The 18,447-nt window shown below is 34.2% G+C and overlaps 1 protein-coding gene across 1 annotated transcript in view; it reads right to left on the bottom strand.

Moving 5' to 3' along the window:
* Window positions 1-200: 200 nt before the first annotated feature.
* Window positions 201-18,447, bottom strand: part of LOC131802641 (endocuticle structural glycoprotein SgAbd-5-like) — a 56,977-nt gene continuing 38,730 nt past the window's right edge. The window contains exon 2 of the mRNA XM_059123023.1: window positions 201-490. Within this exon, the coding sequence (XP_058979006.1) occupies window positions 304-490 (187 nt within the window). The 3' untranslated portion in view covers window positions 201-303. The remainder of the gene's footprint in view (window positions 491-18,447) is intronic.

The following is an 18,447-nucleotide window of genomic DNA, read 5'->3' as shown; positions in this document are numbered from 1 at the left end:
ACAAAGGATCAAACGAATTTGACAAATAACTAAATGTTTTCAATAATTGTTTTAGCAATTAAACATAAATTCAAGAATTATTTATTAGAAAGCGTTGGCGCATTTCATGCGTAAGAGCTTGTCTGACAGCCCATAGTGTTAAAGAAGGTAAATGTTTTTTTTCACTTTTAAACTTTACCTATAAGTACTCATTGCGAATATATATTTTGCATATACATATATTTATGCATGTATGGAAGAGAAACTACAAAATTATTTCACACATCGATAAAACTTATTGTAAAATTTATATGCTTTGAGAGTTTAACTCTCGACAACGGGATGAAATCCATTCTCATCGGCCGTATACGTCACTCTGTGTAGTTTTCCTTCTGGATCTGTAAACTCGTAGGAACCAGTTTTCACAACTGCTTGGACTGGGCCTTCTTCTCCTTGAACATCCTTTAATTCCCCAGCTTCATCTTGCTTTGTTCCATCAGACAGAGAGTATCTGAAAATATGTCAAAAATATACACACATAAGTTTTTTATTCATTCTTGAAAATATCCAAGCTTTTTTTTAATATCATATGAGCAATCACTTGCAACTCTTCTTCTTCTCATTCATCAGATGTTTTTTTGTTTATTTCTTTTTGTGCTTTCAATTTGAAAATATTTTTTTGGAATTAGGAAGACTAATTGTTTTTGGAGAACAACTTTAAAAAATGTGAAAAACGTAAATATTAATATGTAATAAGAAAATAAAAGACTATTTCCAACATTTTTAGACAAACGCCATTAGCAACACGTTTAAAGGATTCCGGGGATCACATCAAATCGACCTTTCTTTTGTTGCTCATATTTGTATTTTATTGCTAATTTCCTTTTTATTAAAAATCACACAAGCTGCGAAGCGGGAAACACTTCATTAGGTAAGATTAATAATTTGCTATAACTATAAAGCATTAAAATAAAACAAAAATCACATCTCAGACCTTCCCTTCCAATTTATAGAAATAAGAGTCAACATTTATTTAAATTTTTTTACCATTAAGTGTTAAGAATATTTAATAAGGAAATATCTATTCTTCTTCTATATCTATAAAAGAGGAAAATGTTTGTTTGTTTGTAATTTATGGACTCGAAAACCGCTGAATAGATTTTCCTGAAAATTTCCATATATACTGCAACATCGCCTGAAACTAACATAGGCTATATATATTTTTGATTTTCCACTTGGAACTGGAAATATAGCAGCAGAATCGGAGGTACCCCCCAAAAATTTAGATTTTATATGCACATATCTATTGATTGGTTGAAGATACAGTCTCCAAATTTGGAATTCGTAACGGAATTTGGAACAAAAATAAGTTTGCCAAATTATATTGTAATCGGTTCAGATTTGGATATAGCTCCCATATATATTTTCGACCGATTTCGTTCATTTGAGGCCTCAAACACAATATGAATGTTCGATTCCAATGAAATTTGGAATGTGTGACGGGATTTGTCAAATTATATTGAAATTTGTCAATTATATTAAATTTGTCAAATTATATTGAAATCGGTTCAGATTTGGATATAGCTCCCATATATATTTTCGGCCGATTAAAGCATTTGATGCACCAAACACGCTATGTTTCCTCATTTTCAATGAAATTTGAAACGTGTGATAGATTTTATCTAAAAAATTGATTTCCCAAATTATATTGAAATCGGTTCAGATTTGGATATAGCTCCCATATACATTTTCGGTCGATTTCATATATTTGTTGGACCAAACACGATATGTATTTCCAATTGTAATGAAATTTAAAATAAGTAACGGAATTGGGAGCCAAAATGAATTTGTCAAATTAAATTGAAATCGGTTCAGATTTGGATATAGCTCCCATATATATTTTCGACCGATTTCATGTATTTGATGCACCAAACACGCTATGTATCTCTAATTTCAATGAAATTTGGAATGTGTAGCGGAAATTAAAACAAATATACATATGTCAAATTATATTAAAATCGGCTCAGATTTGGATATAGCTCTCATATATATTTTCGACCGATTTCATGTATTTTATGCACCATACACGATATGTATGTTCGATTCCAAAGAAATATAGAATATGTAACGGGATTTTGATTAGAAAATAAATTAGTCAAATTATATTAAAATCGGTTCAGATTTGGATATAGCTCCCATATATATATTTTTTTTCAACCAACATATATTCGTAAATAAAATTTTGAATGCATATAAAATCAAAAGGGGTAGCGATGCGCACCGGGTTCAGCTAGTATATATAGAAATCAATTGTTGTTTGTTGGTAACGGAATCAGTTGAAAACGGCTGGACCGATTTGCATAATTTTTTTTGTAAAAACTTTCGTCATACCCCCAGTTAGGTTTTTAAAGAAAAAAATATAGACCACGCCCACTTTTGCGCCCACAATTTTGATTTATCTAAAATCTTTATATTTGCCAATATAGAGGAGATATCGGTTTGAAAATTATTGCACGAGATACTGTTGACTTTCCATCCCCCTTTAAGTATTTATTTGGGGCTGAGGAACTGTCGTTGTCAGTACTTTTTAATCTATATCTATCTTATCTATATATATAAAAGAAAGTTGTGTTAGTTACTACGCTTATAACTTAAGAACCGCTGAACTGATTTTAATGATTCATACAAATTCGGAATTGTCTCCTATCCGAAAAGGATAATATCCAAAAAAATCGTGTAAAAATGTGATATATTAACATTTTTATTTTGACTTTTGAAATGTACAATAGTAATGTTTTATTTTGCATGTTTTTTTTCCATTTCGACTTACTTTTTTCTAATGTACATTTGTAGTGTTTTTTATATTTTACTAGCTGGCCCGGTCCGCGTTGCCGGCCCGTAGTTTTTGTCTATTATGCATATATTCCCAAGCATAATTATTCACAGATATGACTGATATAAGTGTTCACGTACAGGTCGATTTAAAGTGTTTTAAAATACCTGTACCCATTTTTAACCAGTGGGCTTCAATATTTAAACCGTGGGCTTCAACTGTGTGGATGTGCTATACAAATATATTAAAAAGTATATATCAATCTTATCGCCATATAAGGGATCAAATTAATTTTTAATATGGTAAAAATCGTAGCAAAATCTTCCAGTCAAATGAGCAGTAATTTGGAATTTGCTGTATTTTGTATACTACATAATTGAGGGCTGAATGATTTAAGAATAGCCAAAGTTAATTACTTTTTAAACCCATTAGCAACTTAGATTGTGCATTACAGTCCTCATAAGTCCCCCTAACCATGTCAGTCTGTTTGTCCGCCAAAAGGTGGACTTGAGAGGGTATTATAACATGGATAAAAATTCTAAAATTTGTAGATATGTTGAAATTTTAGTGTAAGATTTTCACCCCCCTAATACGCATTATTAGCCAAATTCTTTGAAATGTGGTTAAATTAGGAGGTACCTTCTTTATATGGGCACTACTCCGAAACATCGACCTACATTGAAAACTTTCTTCTACCCCTTATAATCCAAGATGACAAATAGAGGCCAAATCAAAAATATAGCAGAACAATATAGCATGTCATAGCATTTCGCGTGATTTAAATAAGTAAAAATAGTTTTATCCACCTCATAATTGAGGGCAGAATGATAAGATGGGAATTAATTTTATTTGCCATTTAAATTGTAAGTTGGAGACCCCTTAAAGTCCATATTTTCATCATAGGATAATTCAATGATAATTAAACAAATATTCGGTCCCGTGCTACTTTCTTATATTTGTAATTTGTTCATGTTTCCACAATTTATTTCATATGGATGCACATCCCAAATCTACGTTCCCAACCAATATTCTCTTGGGGGTTAAAAATTCAATAGAATACAAAATTTTCTTTTCTGACCACACATTAGATGTGAAAGTGGACTTGGGGATACTCCAATGTGGGGACTTTACTTAAATAAATTCCTATGTGGCAATTATCTGTATGATGGTTCCCTACCCCAGGGTGGCATAAATAAATTTTTTTAGCCAAATCAATTGATGAATGTGGTCAATACCAATATGGGCCCTACTCTGAAAATTTCAAATTTTATGCGAAGAGGTTATCTACCCCCTTAGAAACAAAAATGTCAAATAAGGGCCAAAAAATGAAAAAAGTGACCGGCCAAGACCCCAAAAATAACTTAAATCATAGATGGTTATATAAATATGAAATCGGGTTGTTCCCTTATCCATGAGTTATGATCGATATAAAGACCTGCAAAAGTGATTTTAGGTATTTTGAATGTTTGGGAAGAATTTCTGGAAGGATATAAAACCTTTTCTTACTAAAAGTCCCATTCGCTCTACTATTTTGCACCTTTTATTTCAATATTGGTATATTACTTATTATTCTCCCAAAGAATTTTGCATTTTGAGCTCTCATTGGACGGATCATTGTCACGCTTTGAAATGAGCCCCATTAAGCTTTTTCGGTCATTTTTGTTTGTTTAAACGTGTTCGCATCTTCCAGCTAACCCACGATGTAGGCCCTGGAGTTGAAAGGTAGATGTCAGTTAACATCCTATTTCGCACTTATTCAATTTTTTTAGTGAAAAATTATTCTTTATTTTGTTCACAAAAAAAATTGACAAAAAAAAAGAATAACAAATTGAAAAAGTCTTCAACTTTTTCGCTGATTTTTTACAGCAAATGTTTTAAGATCCTTCCTTACAAAGTTTGTCAATAGAATGTACTATTACTTTAAAATTCGATTCCATTGAAAATGTTTTTTTTTTTTTGATTTTTGCAATGAGATCTCTTTTTCATGATTTTTCAGCGATTTAGAAAAAGTAATTATCTTTTAACTTTGGTGTGACCGCGTTAAATTATTTCGATATCATCTATTCCGTTTCGCCACCACATAATTCGCTACTACACTTCCATGTAACCCGCCATCAATTTCAGTTCTCAAGAAATCAAGTCAATTAAATAAATTGGTATAAATATTCGAATTCAAAAATAAAATATAAAAAACACTACAAATGTACATTAGAAAAAAGTAAGTCAAAATGGAAAAAAATCATGCAAAATAAAACATTACTATTGTACATTTGAAAAGTCAAAATGAAAATGTTAATATATCACATTTTTACGCGATTTTTTTGGATATTATCCTTTTCGTAGAGTAGACAACTCCGAATTTGTGTGAATCGTTAAAATTAATCCAGCGGTTCTTAAGTTATAAGCGTAGTAACTAACACAACTTACATTTATATATATAGATTTTTGAATTCGAATATTAATACCAATTTATTTAATTGACTTGATTTCTTGAGAATTGAAATTGATGGAGGGTTACATGGAAGTGTAGTACCGAATTATGTGGTGGCGAAACGGAATAGATGATGTCGAAATAATTTAATGGAATCGAATTTTAAAATAGAAGTTGATTCTATTGTCAAACTATATAAGGATCTTTAAACATTTGCTGTAAAAAATTAGCGAACAAGTTGAAGATTTTTTCAATGTGTTATTCTTCTTTTGACAATTTTTTTTCAATTTGTATTATCTAATTGAATTCAGTAAATTTTTTGTGAACAAAATAAAGAATAATTTTTCACTATATACAAATTTTCACCAAAAAATGAAATAAGTAGGAAATAGGATGTTAACTGACATCTACCTTTTAACTCCTTGAACAAACAAAAATGACCGAAAAAGCCTAATGGGGCTCATTTCAAAGCGTGGAACTACTTCTTTCCTGTCACAATAACTTTTGACAATCTGTAAAATACGGTCCAGTCGACAACATTTATTGCAGGATAGTCAGTTTTTTTTTACCAAAAAGAGTGAAACTAGTATATGTCCTATCCTATGATGCACCCATCTTAGAAGAATGCAGGAAGTCGCATCGACACAGCTGCTGGGACAATGAACTGACAAACCAATATTGCAAATAAAATTTTTGAATGAAAAATTATTCAAATTTGTAAAAATGGCTAAAAAATTGTTAAATAAAAAATTAGTTTACAACGTAGGGGTGAAGGGTCCCTGTAGAAAACCTGTCTTACTATTGACTTTTTCACCAGTACTACTGACATTCTGTGTTGTGTCGTTGAATAGTGAAGTCGTCTAGCGGATAGAAGTAAATCGTTTTGTGTTTGTGTATTTGCCTTTGCTAATAAAACAACAGCAGTGCTATCCAGTCGTTGGTGTGTGTGTGCCTGCAATATTGAATTATTACTTCTAGTGGCCAACAACAACAGTATTAACTGCCCGTCGGTGTGCCATCTAGTGATAACTTAACATCACTATGTCTGCCGATGGAGCAAATAAAAAACCTGGCAACGTCGTTCTTGTTTCTAACAGGGCAATGCCTGTGGTGGGTGCATCTACTAAAGTAAGTGATGCCAAGTCTCAAGTTAATGAGGTGGAAATCCTGAGTGATTCTACAAAAAGGCGCAACATTAAATGTAAGTTGGTTGATGTTAACGCTAAATCCAAAAAGGTTGATGAATTAGCTAAAGTGGAATTAGCTACGAATATGGAGTTGGAATTGGCTTCTACCGATAATGAAGAGTTGGATAAAAACTCTGATATTGGCACAACCAGTGGTGATTATCATGTGGTAATTTCCGATAGACACCGTAAACGGAAAAAGATGCGTAACAGCAGCAACAGTGAGCCGAATTTTGAATCAGTGAAACTTAACGCACTGATTCAACAGTTGCAAAAGGATCTAGCAAAAGCCCATGAGGAGAATCGTTCGCTCATGGCAAAGTTAGACTCAATTATAAAATGCCAAGAAGAAACTGCGCAAAAATTGTCTCTTGCGCATGGAAGAGAATTGGCGTTTCACCGAACTATTGCTGATATCCAAAGAAAGTTGGACATCCAAATGGGAATTATCCACAGCAAACCTCCGCTGAAGTCTCTGGAGAAAAACATTTTATCGAATAATGCTGTCAATGAGCCAACAGTCATTGATGCCAATTCTCAGCTTAAAGATGATTGGGCTGCCGAGGTAGCCGAAAACCTCGGTATGGCGATTGATGCCACACCTCAACAAGCATGTGGAAAACCTGCAAGTTCTAAAGGTGCTATCCCGAAATCTTCAACAGTCCCGGAGTTCGTCGCCTCAAAGAAGATAAAAAAACATCTGCTGCTGATGCTGTTGCAGCGGACAAAGTCCCTCTCTCTGTTAAGAAAAAATCAAAAGGCAAAGCAGTGCTTTCGTACAGGAGACACTTTTTACAGATTTTTATTAAAGACAGACGTCCTGACATACTTTTATTAGCTGAACATAAATTAAGACCTGCTCATAATTTTAAAATTGATGGCTATTCTTCATTTATACAATACTAGCTGAGCCCGGTGCGCTTCGCTACCCCTTTTGATTTTATATGCATTCAAAATTTTATTTACAAATATATGTTGGTTGAAAAAAAAAAACAAATTTAAAAATTAAAAAAAAAAATATATTGCACTACTTTAATGCGTAAATAACCAAAACCATTAGAAAAGCAGTAACATGACATACATACACGAAGGGTTTGTCCTCCGGATTTATTTATTTCATAGCAAATACCAAGCGTGCAGTAAAATGCAATCTTTTGAAGTTGAGTGGCATTTCTATTGCAATTAGTGAATTCGAGATAGCAACATACTTCGCCGTAATAAGCGTATTTCAAATCAATTGTTGTGTTGTTTTTAAGTGTTAGCCTAAGGCGTTGTGGGTCAATGGTTCTTATTAAAATTATATCCCAATCTGATCCGGTTTAAATATAATTTTAAAAAAATTACTTTTACACCAAATTCCGCCACACCTTTCATATTTCATTGAAATTGGTGCGTCAAACATGTGAAATCGGGCGATAACATATATATATGGGAGCTATATCCAAATCTTAACTAATTTCCAATTAATTTGTCACATTTATTATTGTAACCAAATTCCGCCACACATTTTGAATTTCATTTGTATCGGTCATATATATCATGTTTGGTGCATAACATGTATGAAATCGGCCGAAATATATATGTTAGCTATACCCAAACCTCAACTTTTCAATATAATTCGGCAATTTTTTTTGGTGCCAGATTTTGTCTCTCTCGCTTTGGGTGCATCAAATATGTGAAATCGGCTGAGTATATATATGGGAGCTATAATCAAATCTGAGCCTATTTGCATATAATTTGTCAAATTTATTTTTGTACCAAATTTAGCCACTCATGCCGAATTTCATTGGAGTCGGAAATACGTATCGTGTTTTGTGCATCAAATATGTGAAATCGGCGGAAAATATATATGGGAGCTATATCCAAATCTGAACCGATTTTAATATAATTTCACTAATTTATTTTCTAATCAAAATCCCGTTACATATTCTAAATTTCTTTGGAATCGAACATGCATATCGTGTATGGTGCATAAAATACATGAAATCGGTCGAAAATATATATGAGAGCTATATCCAAATCTGAACCGATTTTAATATAATTTGACATATGTATATTCGTTTTAATTTCCGCTACACATTCCAAATTTCATTGAAATTAGAGATACATAGCGTGTTTGGTGCATCAAATACATGAAATCGGTCGAAAATATATATGGGAGCTATATCCAAATCTGAACCGATTTCAATTTAATTTGACAAATTCATTGTGGCTCCCAATTCCGTTACTTATTTTAAATTTCATTACAATTGGAAATTCATATCGTGTTTGGTCCACCAAATATATGAAATCGGCCGAAAATGTTTATGGGAGCTATATCCAAATCTGAACCGATTTCAATATAATTTGGGAAATCGATTTTTTAGATAAAATCTATCACACGTTTCAAATTTCATTGAAATTGAGGAAACATAGCGTGTTTGGTGCATCAAATGCTTTAATCGACCGAAAATATATATGGAAGCTATATCGAAATCTGAACCGATTTCAATATAATTTGACAAATTTATTTTCGGATCAAATCCCGTCACACATTCCAAATTTCATTGGAATCGAACATTCATATTGTGTTTGAGGCATCAAATGAACGAAATCGGTCGAAAATATATATGGGAGCTATATCCAAATCTGAACCGATTACAATATAATTTGGCAAACTTATTTTTGTTCCAAATTCCGTTACGTATTCCAAATTTGGAGACTGTATCTTCAACCAATCAATAGATATGTGCATATAAAATCTAAATTTTTGGGAGGTACCTCCGATTCTGCTGCTATATTTCCAGTTCCAAGTGGAAAATCAAAAATGTATATAGCCCATGTTATTTTCAGGCGATGTTGCAGTATATATGGAAATTTTCAGGAAAATCTATTCAGCGGTTTTCGAGTCCATAAATTACAAACAAACAAACATACAAACATTTTCCTCTTTTATAGATATAGAAGAAGATAGGTGTAGTGGAAATGGTGGTGGCACTGCGGTATTAGTTAAAGACAATTACCGCTGCTGTCGCATCGCCATTTCTACTGGGGATATTGAGTCCTGCGTGGTAAGAATATGGAAATCTGATGGATCCTCTGCTGGCCACAAGGGAGGTTAGAACTTATCTAAATTTTGATAGGATGAACTTCAATCGTTTTCAGGCGAGGATTAGTGAGGGGCTTTCCAATATAGCCTGTAGACAGAATTGTTTCTATTCCCGAAATTGATACCACTATTGATAACCTGGAGACAGTCTTCAGAGCTTTTATCAATGACACTGTCCCGAAAGTGAAAGCCAAATCAAGGGCTGTTGGTATGCTTCCTCCTAGAATTTTGCGTTTCATTCGTGAGCGCAAACGAATCTGCAGGGCACTGAGAAGATCCAATGATCCATCCCGATTCCCTTCGCTAAGAGCTGATCTTAGAAATCTTGATCGAATCATTGAGGATTCTATTCGAACTTTTGAAAATGAGAGATAACATTCTTTCTTAGAGGGTATAAGGATTGACAACAGGACCTTTTCCCAAGTTAAGGCAGCAGCTGGACTTAAAAGTAGAGACCCCGTCGGTGAGCTGAAGGACTCAAATGGTGTACCAATCTATGATGACAGTTCAAAGGCGGAAGCTCTAGCAGATCATATGAAGGATGTCTTGGGCCCCGTAGATGGGCCTACTGACCATCACTTCACGAACTCAGTTAATTTAGCCATAGAGGAAATGGACGATCGGTCCCCTTTGGAGCAATTCAGTGCGACTTTCTCGGCCGACGGGTGTTCGGTAGACGAAACAACTAGATGGGAATTGGCTGGTTTCATCCGTCCAAGCTGTATTGAAGGTGCTATTGCGTGCAGACCTTCAAAAAAGTCTAGTGGGTTGGATGGAATTCCAGATATTGCTTTAAAGAGGGCCGGTAGTTCTATTTTTGTGTTCTTAACTATCCTTTTCAACCATTGCCTAAACTTAGGTTATTTCCCTTTGGCCTGGAAAAAGGCCAATATGGTACCGGTTCTGAAAGGGGGTTCTCCAACTGAGCAGTGTGGAAGCTATAAGCCAATTTCTATGTTATCTGCTTTTGGTAAACTATTTGAACATTTCATTCTTAAGCGCTTAAGAGCCATAGTTGAAGACAAAAGAATTCTTAAAGATTGCCAATTTGGATTCAGAGCATCGCACTCTACCTCTCATGCCCTCTCTGTTCTCTCATCCTGTTTAGTAAAAGGATTTGATAGAAGACGTGGCTCAATTGCAGTGACTCTAGATTTTGCGAGAGCCTTTGATTCAGTTTGGCATGCGGGAATTCTTTTCAAAATTAAGCTATTTGGAATTGATGCGCAAACATGCAGATTAATAGCCAGCTTCCTCAGAGGAAGAAGCTTCAAATTTAAAGTGGGTGACTCGCTTTCTAGTGAGCACGCAGTACGTGCAGAGGTACCACAGGGCTCTCTTCTGGGACCCATGCTTTATAATATATTTATAAGTGACACCCCAGAACCCCCTGAGGGGGCATTGCAGCTGTTGTATGCGGATGATGTAATTTTAGCAATGTCTGGTCCCAGAGCCAGCACCATATCTGCTCGCCTTAACACTCATCTGGGTATACTTCAGAGGTACTTCATCAAATGGGGTCTGAGGCTTAATGTAGACAAATGTGCAGCCATAGTCTTAAAGGGAAAGTCCAAGGTGGTGTATCTCAACTTTAGGTCTTATTATCCTATTTTGAAAATTGGGGATGAATGAATCAAAATTGTTGACAAAATTCGATACCTTGGTGTCATTTTTTGTGAAAGGATGGAATTTGTTAGACACATTGATTTCATACTTGGTAGGGCAAAGAAAATATACTTTGGGTATCAAAGTGTATTACAACATAGCGGCGGTCTGAGCAAAAACATAAAGCTTCTGCTATATAAGCAGGTCATTAGGCCAATCATCTCCTACGCCTTTCCTGTTTGGTTTGTAATTTCTTCAAGCCAGATGGAGAGGCTTAGGAGATGGGAAAGGTCTGTTTTGACCTACTGTCTGGGACTGAGGCCTTCCATTAGATCAGATGGCACTATTCGATCCCCGTCTTGTAGGGAAATTTACAGCTCGGCTAACATCGAAAGATTGTACCGCTTCCTCATGAGGGGGCCCTAAAATTTTTGGAGACAGCACAGTCGGTAGATAACGAACTTCTACATGGATCCCTGCAATTTCACGCTGACACCTTAGCGGCTCGTAGGCATCTACCGCCGGCAGCATTACTTAAATTAAATGAGATTAATCTCCTTTTCAATGAGGACGATAAGCTTATGTTCTATCATAGAAGGTATAATACCCTCAATATCTCTGATACCGTATATATTACGACTCAGTAGAATACGTTTATATGTATGTATATATGTGTATGTATATGTGTATATATATGTATGTATATATAGGTATAAATATCTGTACATATGTAAATAGTAGTATTAGATTCCCATTTAGTTTAAGATATTAGTTTTAAGATCGTAGTATTAAGTTCGTATATTATCTGAATGAGCCTTTTTTAATTAATTGAATTTTTGGGCATAATCTCAATGAATTTTTCAAACAATTTTTACAAGTATTGTAGTTAAGCTAGCATATAATTGCTGCTTTAATTCTTGATTGCTGAAGGTGGCGTCATGTCGCAAGTTTATTTTATTAATTATCTAGCAGTAAGTCATTCTGTTTATGTTTAAGATATGTTTCAATAAAAAATGGCTCTAGCCAAAAAAGCAAAAAGTACTACTGACAATCAATGCTGAAAGCTCGGCCATAAATTATAAATATTTTGACAACAAAAAGTTAGTTATGTCTTTTTATACAGGTTGCTCTCAGCACGCTTTTGCATAGTCATTAATTTGATTGGGCAAGTCAACCTACTCTACTTCGAAAACACATTTAACAATTTTCAAGAATTTCACGTATTTTTCGATATCATCACGTAAATTATATTTATACCCTACACCACAAGGTGGTCAGGGTATTATGTCTTTGTGCATTTGTTCGTAACAGGCAAAAGGAAACGAGGTAGACCCATAGTTCCTTTTGATGATCTGCATAGAATCACTTTCTGAGTTGATTTATGCATGTCAGTCCGTCTGTCCGTCCGTCCGTCTGTCCATGTATTCTTGTGAACAAAATGCAGGCCGCATTTATTATCCGATTGAGATGAAACTTTGCAAACAACATTTGTTTGGCCCAAGGACGAACCCAAATTTAGATATAGCTCCCATATATATCTTCGTCCGATTTGCCTTTTATTGTGCACCAAACGTGTAATATCAGCCCGAATAGTATGAAATTTTGCACATACAACCAAATTAGGCCTGAAAATAAGTATGCCAAATTTGATCGAAATCGGTTCAGATATAGCTATAGCTCCCATATATATTGTTCATCCGATTTGTTATTTTTGTCCTTCGCAGCCGTAATACGCACTCTATAACAACAATATTTGGGGAAATATATCAAATACAGCTCAGAAATACATTTGCTAAATTTTATCGAGATCGGTTCAGATTTGGATATAGCTCCCATATATAACTTCGTCCGATTTACATTTTATTGTGAACCAAACGTCTAATATTTGCCCAAATGGGATGGAATTTGGCACATACGACCGAATTTAGTCTAGAAGGTAGTATGCCAAATTTGGTGAAGATCGGTTCAGATATAGCTATAGCTCCCATATATATCGTTCATCCGATTTGTTGTATTTGTTACCCACAGCCGTAATATGCACTCCGTAACAACGATATTCAGGGAAATATATCAATACAGCTCAAAAATATCTTTGCCAAATTCTATCGAGATCGGTTCAGATTTGGATATAGTTCCCATATATATCTTTATCTGATTTCAAATTAATTTTGCACGAAATGGGCAATACAAGTCCGAATTTAAAAGATACAAATGCTTCGGCATATTTAGTCCTTTGAATTTTAAATTATAATTATAATCATATAGTGTATGATTGGATTCTCCCATAAAAACTTTTAATTATTAAGTGGAGCTTAACTAAATTAGCAAAGTGGTGTAGGGTATCATAGGACTTTCTTTACTGGTTTATTCTGCAACAGTTTCTGTTATACTGTCATATATCCTTTAGTTGTTCAACATTGTTTTTTTTTTTCAACATTTTAGAATTGAATGAGTTCGAAATTTTAACTCATACCCCTGAAACAACATATGCTGATCCGAAAACGACGACGATAGGAGTATTTCAAATTTTAAAAATTTATAAATTAAACAAAGATTCCTTATAAATACCAATCTTATACTAATGCGAAGGCATACTTCTCAGTATTGCTAGCAGCTTCACAAAAGGCGCTGTTGTAATTTCAGCCGGGTCGAACTTTGAATACCCTCCACCATTTGGAATGAATTTAGCAATTATCAAAAAGAAAAATAATAAAATTCGTTAAACATTGCGTTAAAATCTTAAAAACACCGAATGTAGCCCTTATATTAGGGTCTATACGACGACGTAAACCTGCATAGGCAACTTTTGTCATAAGCCAATACAATATTCAAATGGAAAACTTGAAAAAATTCAAAAATCATGAAAATACCGAATATCAGGAGGTACCGTTATATGAGGGCTATGCGAAAACGTGGACCTGCATGGAAAATTTTTCTGTCGTAGGCAGTAGTATCCATTACGAACTTTGGATACCAAATTTGAAATAATTCCTGTGAAAAATGTCGCAAAAAAATCTTATCATTTGTCGCATGGAATTTTTTCAATTTAACTTACAATGTTGTTTTGTACATTTTTTAATATATTTTTCACCTTATTTTCACACTATTACATTCAGATCGCATTAGCATTTTGGATGGTTTTTAGAGATCGTATGTTTTTGAGAAAATTGGTTCCAGATCTATGATGATTATTCGAAAAGAGGAACAATTAAGCTCAACCTTTGTTATTACTATGAAGTATATATAGAAATGTTTCTTTATTCCAGTCAACAGTTGTATAACCCGTATTACGGTAATAACTTTTTTATTAGTATATTTTTAATCGATTTTTTCAGATTTCATACTTTTCTGCCAAGAAGCCATTTTGAGAATTGGTGGTGAATTGGTGAGAATTGTCAAAATAAGTCAAAATTAACATCGATTTCATTTACATAAAGATTGCAACTATTTTGCTATATATCCGATATCTTGGCTATCAGCATATCACTGTAACGATCATAAGTGACATTTTATTAAATTCGCGGTTCAGAGGACCGTTGGTATCGTTTTATGTGGCCTATAGGAAAATGATATCTCTACGCTAAATTTTATCTTTCAATTATAAGCCGTTTAGACTCTAGCGTGATTACCAAAGACAGACGGGCGGAGGGATATGGCTAAATCATTTCAATGAGTAACCAATGGAATGATAAACTTCATATATAAAAGTCAAGGAAAATCGTTAAGTTCGAATGGGCCGAATTTTCAATAAAACTTCACCATGAAACAAAGAAGCCCTTAAAAATAAAAGTAAAAAGCACAAAAAGGTAGGTAGGTTCGTTATATGACTGCCACAGAAAAATGTGGATTTATATTCTGACAAAGAAGAGAAGAATCCATTACGATCTTTAGTACCTAATTTAAAAAAAAAAAAACTTCTTTTGCACAGGATGTAGAACTCATTGCGAATTCTAAATACCAAATTTGAAACAAATCTTTTGGAAATTGTAATTTAAATCATCCAAATACCGAATATCGGATGGTACCGTTATATATACGAAAAAGTGGACCGACATGGCCAATTTACTTATACTGCCTACTGACAAAATACACATGCGTATATACAAAATACACCCATCCTAGAATAGTTAACCTACTTGTTATACCTTCCACTATAATATGAAGGGTATATTAATATTGTCATTCCGTTTGTAGCACCTCGAAATATACATTTTACACCCCACAAAGTATATATATATATATTCTTAATCCGCATAAAATTCTATGTCGACTTAGCGATGTCCGTCCGTCTATTCGTCTGTGGAAATCACTCGTGCTTCCGGACGAAATAAGGTAGGTTGATAAAATTGTACTCAAATGTATATTTTTGCAAGACTTTTGATATTCCAAATGGGTCATATAGGTTCACGTTTTGGTGTAGCTCCCATATAATGGTACCTCCCTATTTTCGGTATTTTGGTGATTTAAGCTAAATTATTTACCAGAAATATTTCAAATTTGCTTTTTAATGTTCGTAATTTATATTATATCCCATGACAGAACATTGTCTGTGCAGGTCCACGTCTTCGTATAGCCCCCATATAACGGTACTTCCCGATATTCGGTATTTTGATGATTTTAGCTACATTATTCACCGGAATTGTTTCCAATTTGGTATTTGAAGTTCGTAACGGATGTTACATCATATGAAGGAAAATTGTCTGTGCAGGTTCACATCTTCGTATAGTCCCCATATTGTTTTAAAGTTTCGCATTTGAATATTGTAATGGCTTATGTCAAAAGTTGCCTACATACATTTGGTATTTTTAAAATTTCAACAGAATTTTTAACAGATTTAATTTTTTTGAAAATTGTCAAATTCGATTTAAATGGTGGAGGGTATTATAACTGTTTTACTTGTTTATTCTGGAAATTGCCTTATGGCCGATATTAATTTTAATGATATTATAGCAAACATCAGCATTACACGAATTACTCTTCACGAAAATCAATTGCAAAAACCTCATTAGCTCTTAACACCTCCAATTCAATCAAAATAGCAATGTTTTATGAAAAACCAAACTTGAAATTTAGTGAACAGTGATAGCAAAAAATCAACGTCCCTATAATTGACAATTACCATGTCGTACCCAAGGTTCATTCAATGAATTGTAATTTACAATCACGCACGAGTATTCGATCGTATGCTCAATAGAAGAGGAACCAAAGAATTATATTCAACTAAAATTCTTTTGAAAAATCTTACAACCGCACTTATAAACGTTTTAGTAAAGCAAATTTTTATATTAGTGGATTGGGAGAAGTTTTGTATAACAGTGTATACAGAGTTATTTGAGTTGAGAAGAAGTAAAAAAGCAGTAAGTTCGGCCGGGTCGAACTCTAAATACCCTCCACCATTTAGAACGAATTTGAACATTTTCAAAAAAGATAACATTCGCCAAAAATTCTGTTAACATTTTAAAAATACCGAATATAGCCATCATATTAGGGCCTGTACGACGTGCACCTACATAGGCATTGTTTGTCACAAGCCATTACCATATTCAAATTCGAAACTTGAAAAAACGGTGAATAATGTAGCTAATATCATCAAAATACCGTACATAGGAAGGTACCGTTATATAGGAGCTATACGAAGACCTGGACCTGCATAGACAACTTTCTGTCACAAGCTGTAGCTTCCATTACGAACTTCAAATACGGCATCTCAAACAATTTCGGTGAGTATTGTACCTAAAATCGTCAAAATACCGAATATAAGGAGGTACTGATATATGGGGCCTATAAGAAGACGCTTACTTGCATAGAAAATTTTCTGTCACAGACCATTACGAACTCTAAATACGTAGTTTCAAACTACTACGGTGAATAATGACGCTAAAATCATCAAAATACCGAATATTGGGAGGTACCGTTATATGGGGGCTATACGAAGACGTGGACCTGCATAGACAATTTTCTGCCTTAGGCTGTAGTATCCATTTCGAACTTCAAACACCAAATTTGAAACAATTCCGGTAAATAGTGTCGCTAAAATCATCAAAATACCGAATATAGGGAGGTACCGTTATATGGTGGCTGTACGAAGACGTAGACTTGCACAGACAATTTTCTGTCTCAGGCTGCAGTATACATTTCGAACTTCAAATACCAAATTTGAAACAATTCCGGCCCATTTACGAACTTATCCTTCCTACTAGCAAAATAAACAAAACTGATTCAAACCACTAACTCAATATGCAATTTTTTGGAAAGGTCTATGGAATAGAATTTTGAAATCTCATTTTTGGATTTTTCAAACTCTTATTTCTCATTCGTGTCTGTAATTGTGTTTTTTATATTAACATTTCCCTGTCATGAGCCGTATTGTAGACACAAACCATTTGCTCAGAATGTATTTTGTCTAGTCTTTACCATTTTAGGTCTTTGAAATAAATATGTGTGCAAAATTTTAGCCTTCTATCTCAACACGTTTGATAGATAGAGTGATTACAACAGACAGACAGACGGACAGACAGACAGACAGACAGACAGACGGACATTGCTAAATCGTCTTAGAATTTTACTCTGATCAAGAATATATATACTTTGTTGGTTCTAAGATCATTATTTCGATGAGTTACAAACGGAATGACAAAACAAGTAAGCAAAGGCTATAGTCGTGCGGGGCCGACCATGTGATACCCTACAACACTACAACATGTTAGAAGCCCTCTTATGTCCTAATCCATTTTGGAAGATTTCGCTTTTGAAACTATGTCACGCAGATATCACCCTTAGCATTTTGAACAGGGACATTTGCCCAATATTTACGAACTATGTCGTGTTGTTGTGCAAAAATGCTAGAATTCTTCCCTGTCCTTATCGCTCTTCCCAGGCATGTCGAATGGCTTCAATTGTGTATCAGGATTTTTTCTGTTTTTGGTTCATTTGAACCATCTCCAAAAGCAAGAAGCCCCTCTGAATCTCCAAATTTAGACTCGTCTATATGATTTTCTTGTCTACGATATTTGGCTATCGTCGGATATCGCCGTAAGTGATGCTGGTATTTTTTACACAAAGTAGTGATCCATTCTACCCAGAGTCCTTAACTCTAACATCATGCGAGATTTTGTATCCTTTGGTTTCTATTTGTATTACAACGGCTGCAAAATCAGGAACATGTTTCGTTGGTCAATTTCAACCCCTAAATATATTGCGGACATCTTTGAAAACAATAGGCCTAGCCATTGTGAGCCTAACCCTACCCTTTTCGTGAGGATCTGACGATAATTGCAATATATATACAATATCCCCAACCTGTGTTGTAAGGTGAAAAAATATT

Source organism: Musca domestica, unplaced genomic scaffold, assembly GCF_030504385.1.
Source record: "Musca domestica strain aabys unplaced genomic scaffold, Musca_domestica.polishedcontigs.V.1.1 22, whole genome shotgun sequence".
NCBI classification, from domain to species: domain Eukaryota; kingdom Metazoa; phylum Arthropoda; class Insecta; order Diptera; family Muscidae; genus Musca; species Musca domestica.
Note: the sequence above shows the minus strand (reverse complement) of the source record. Positions and strands in the feature narration are given on the sequence as shown.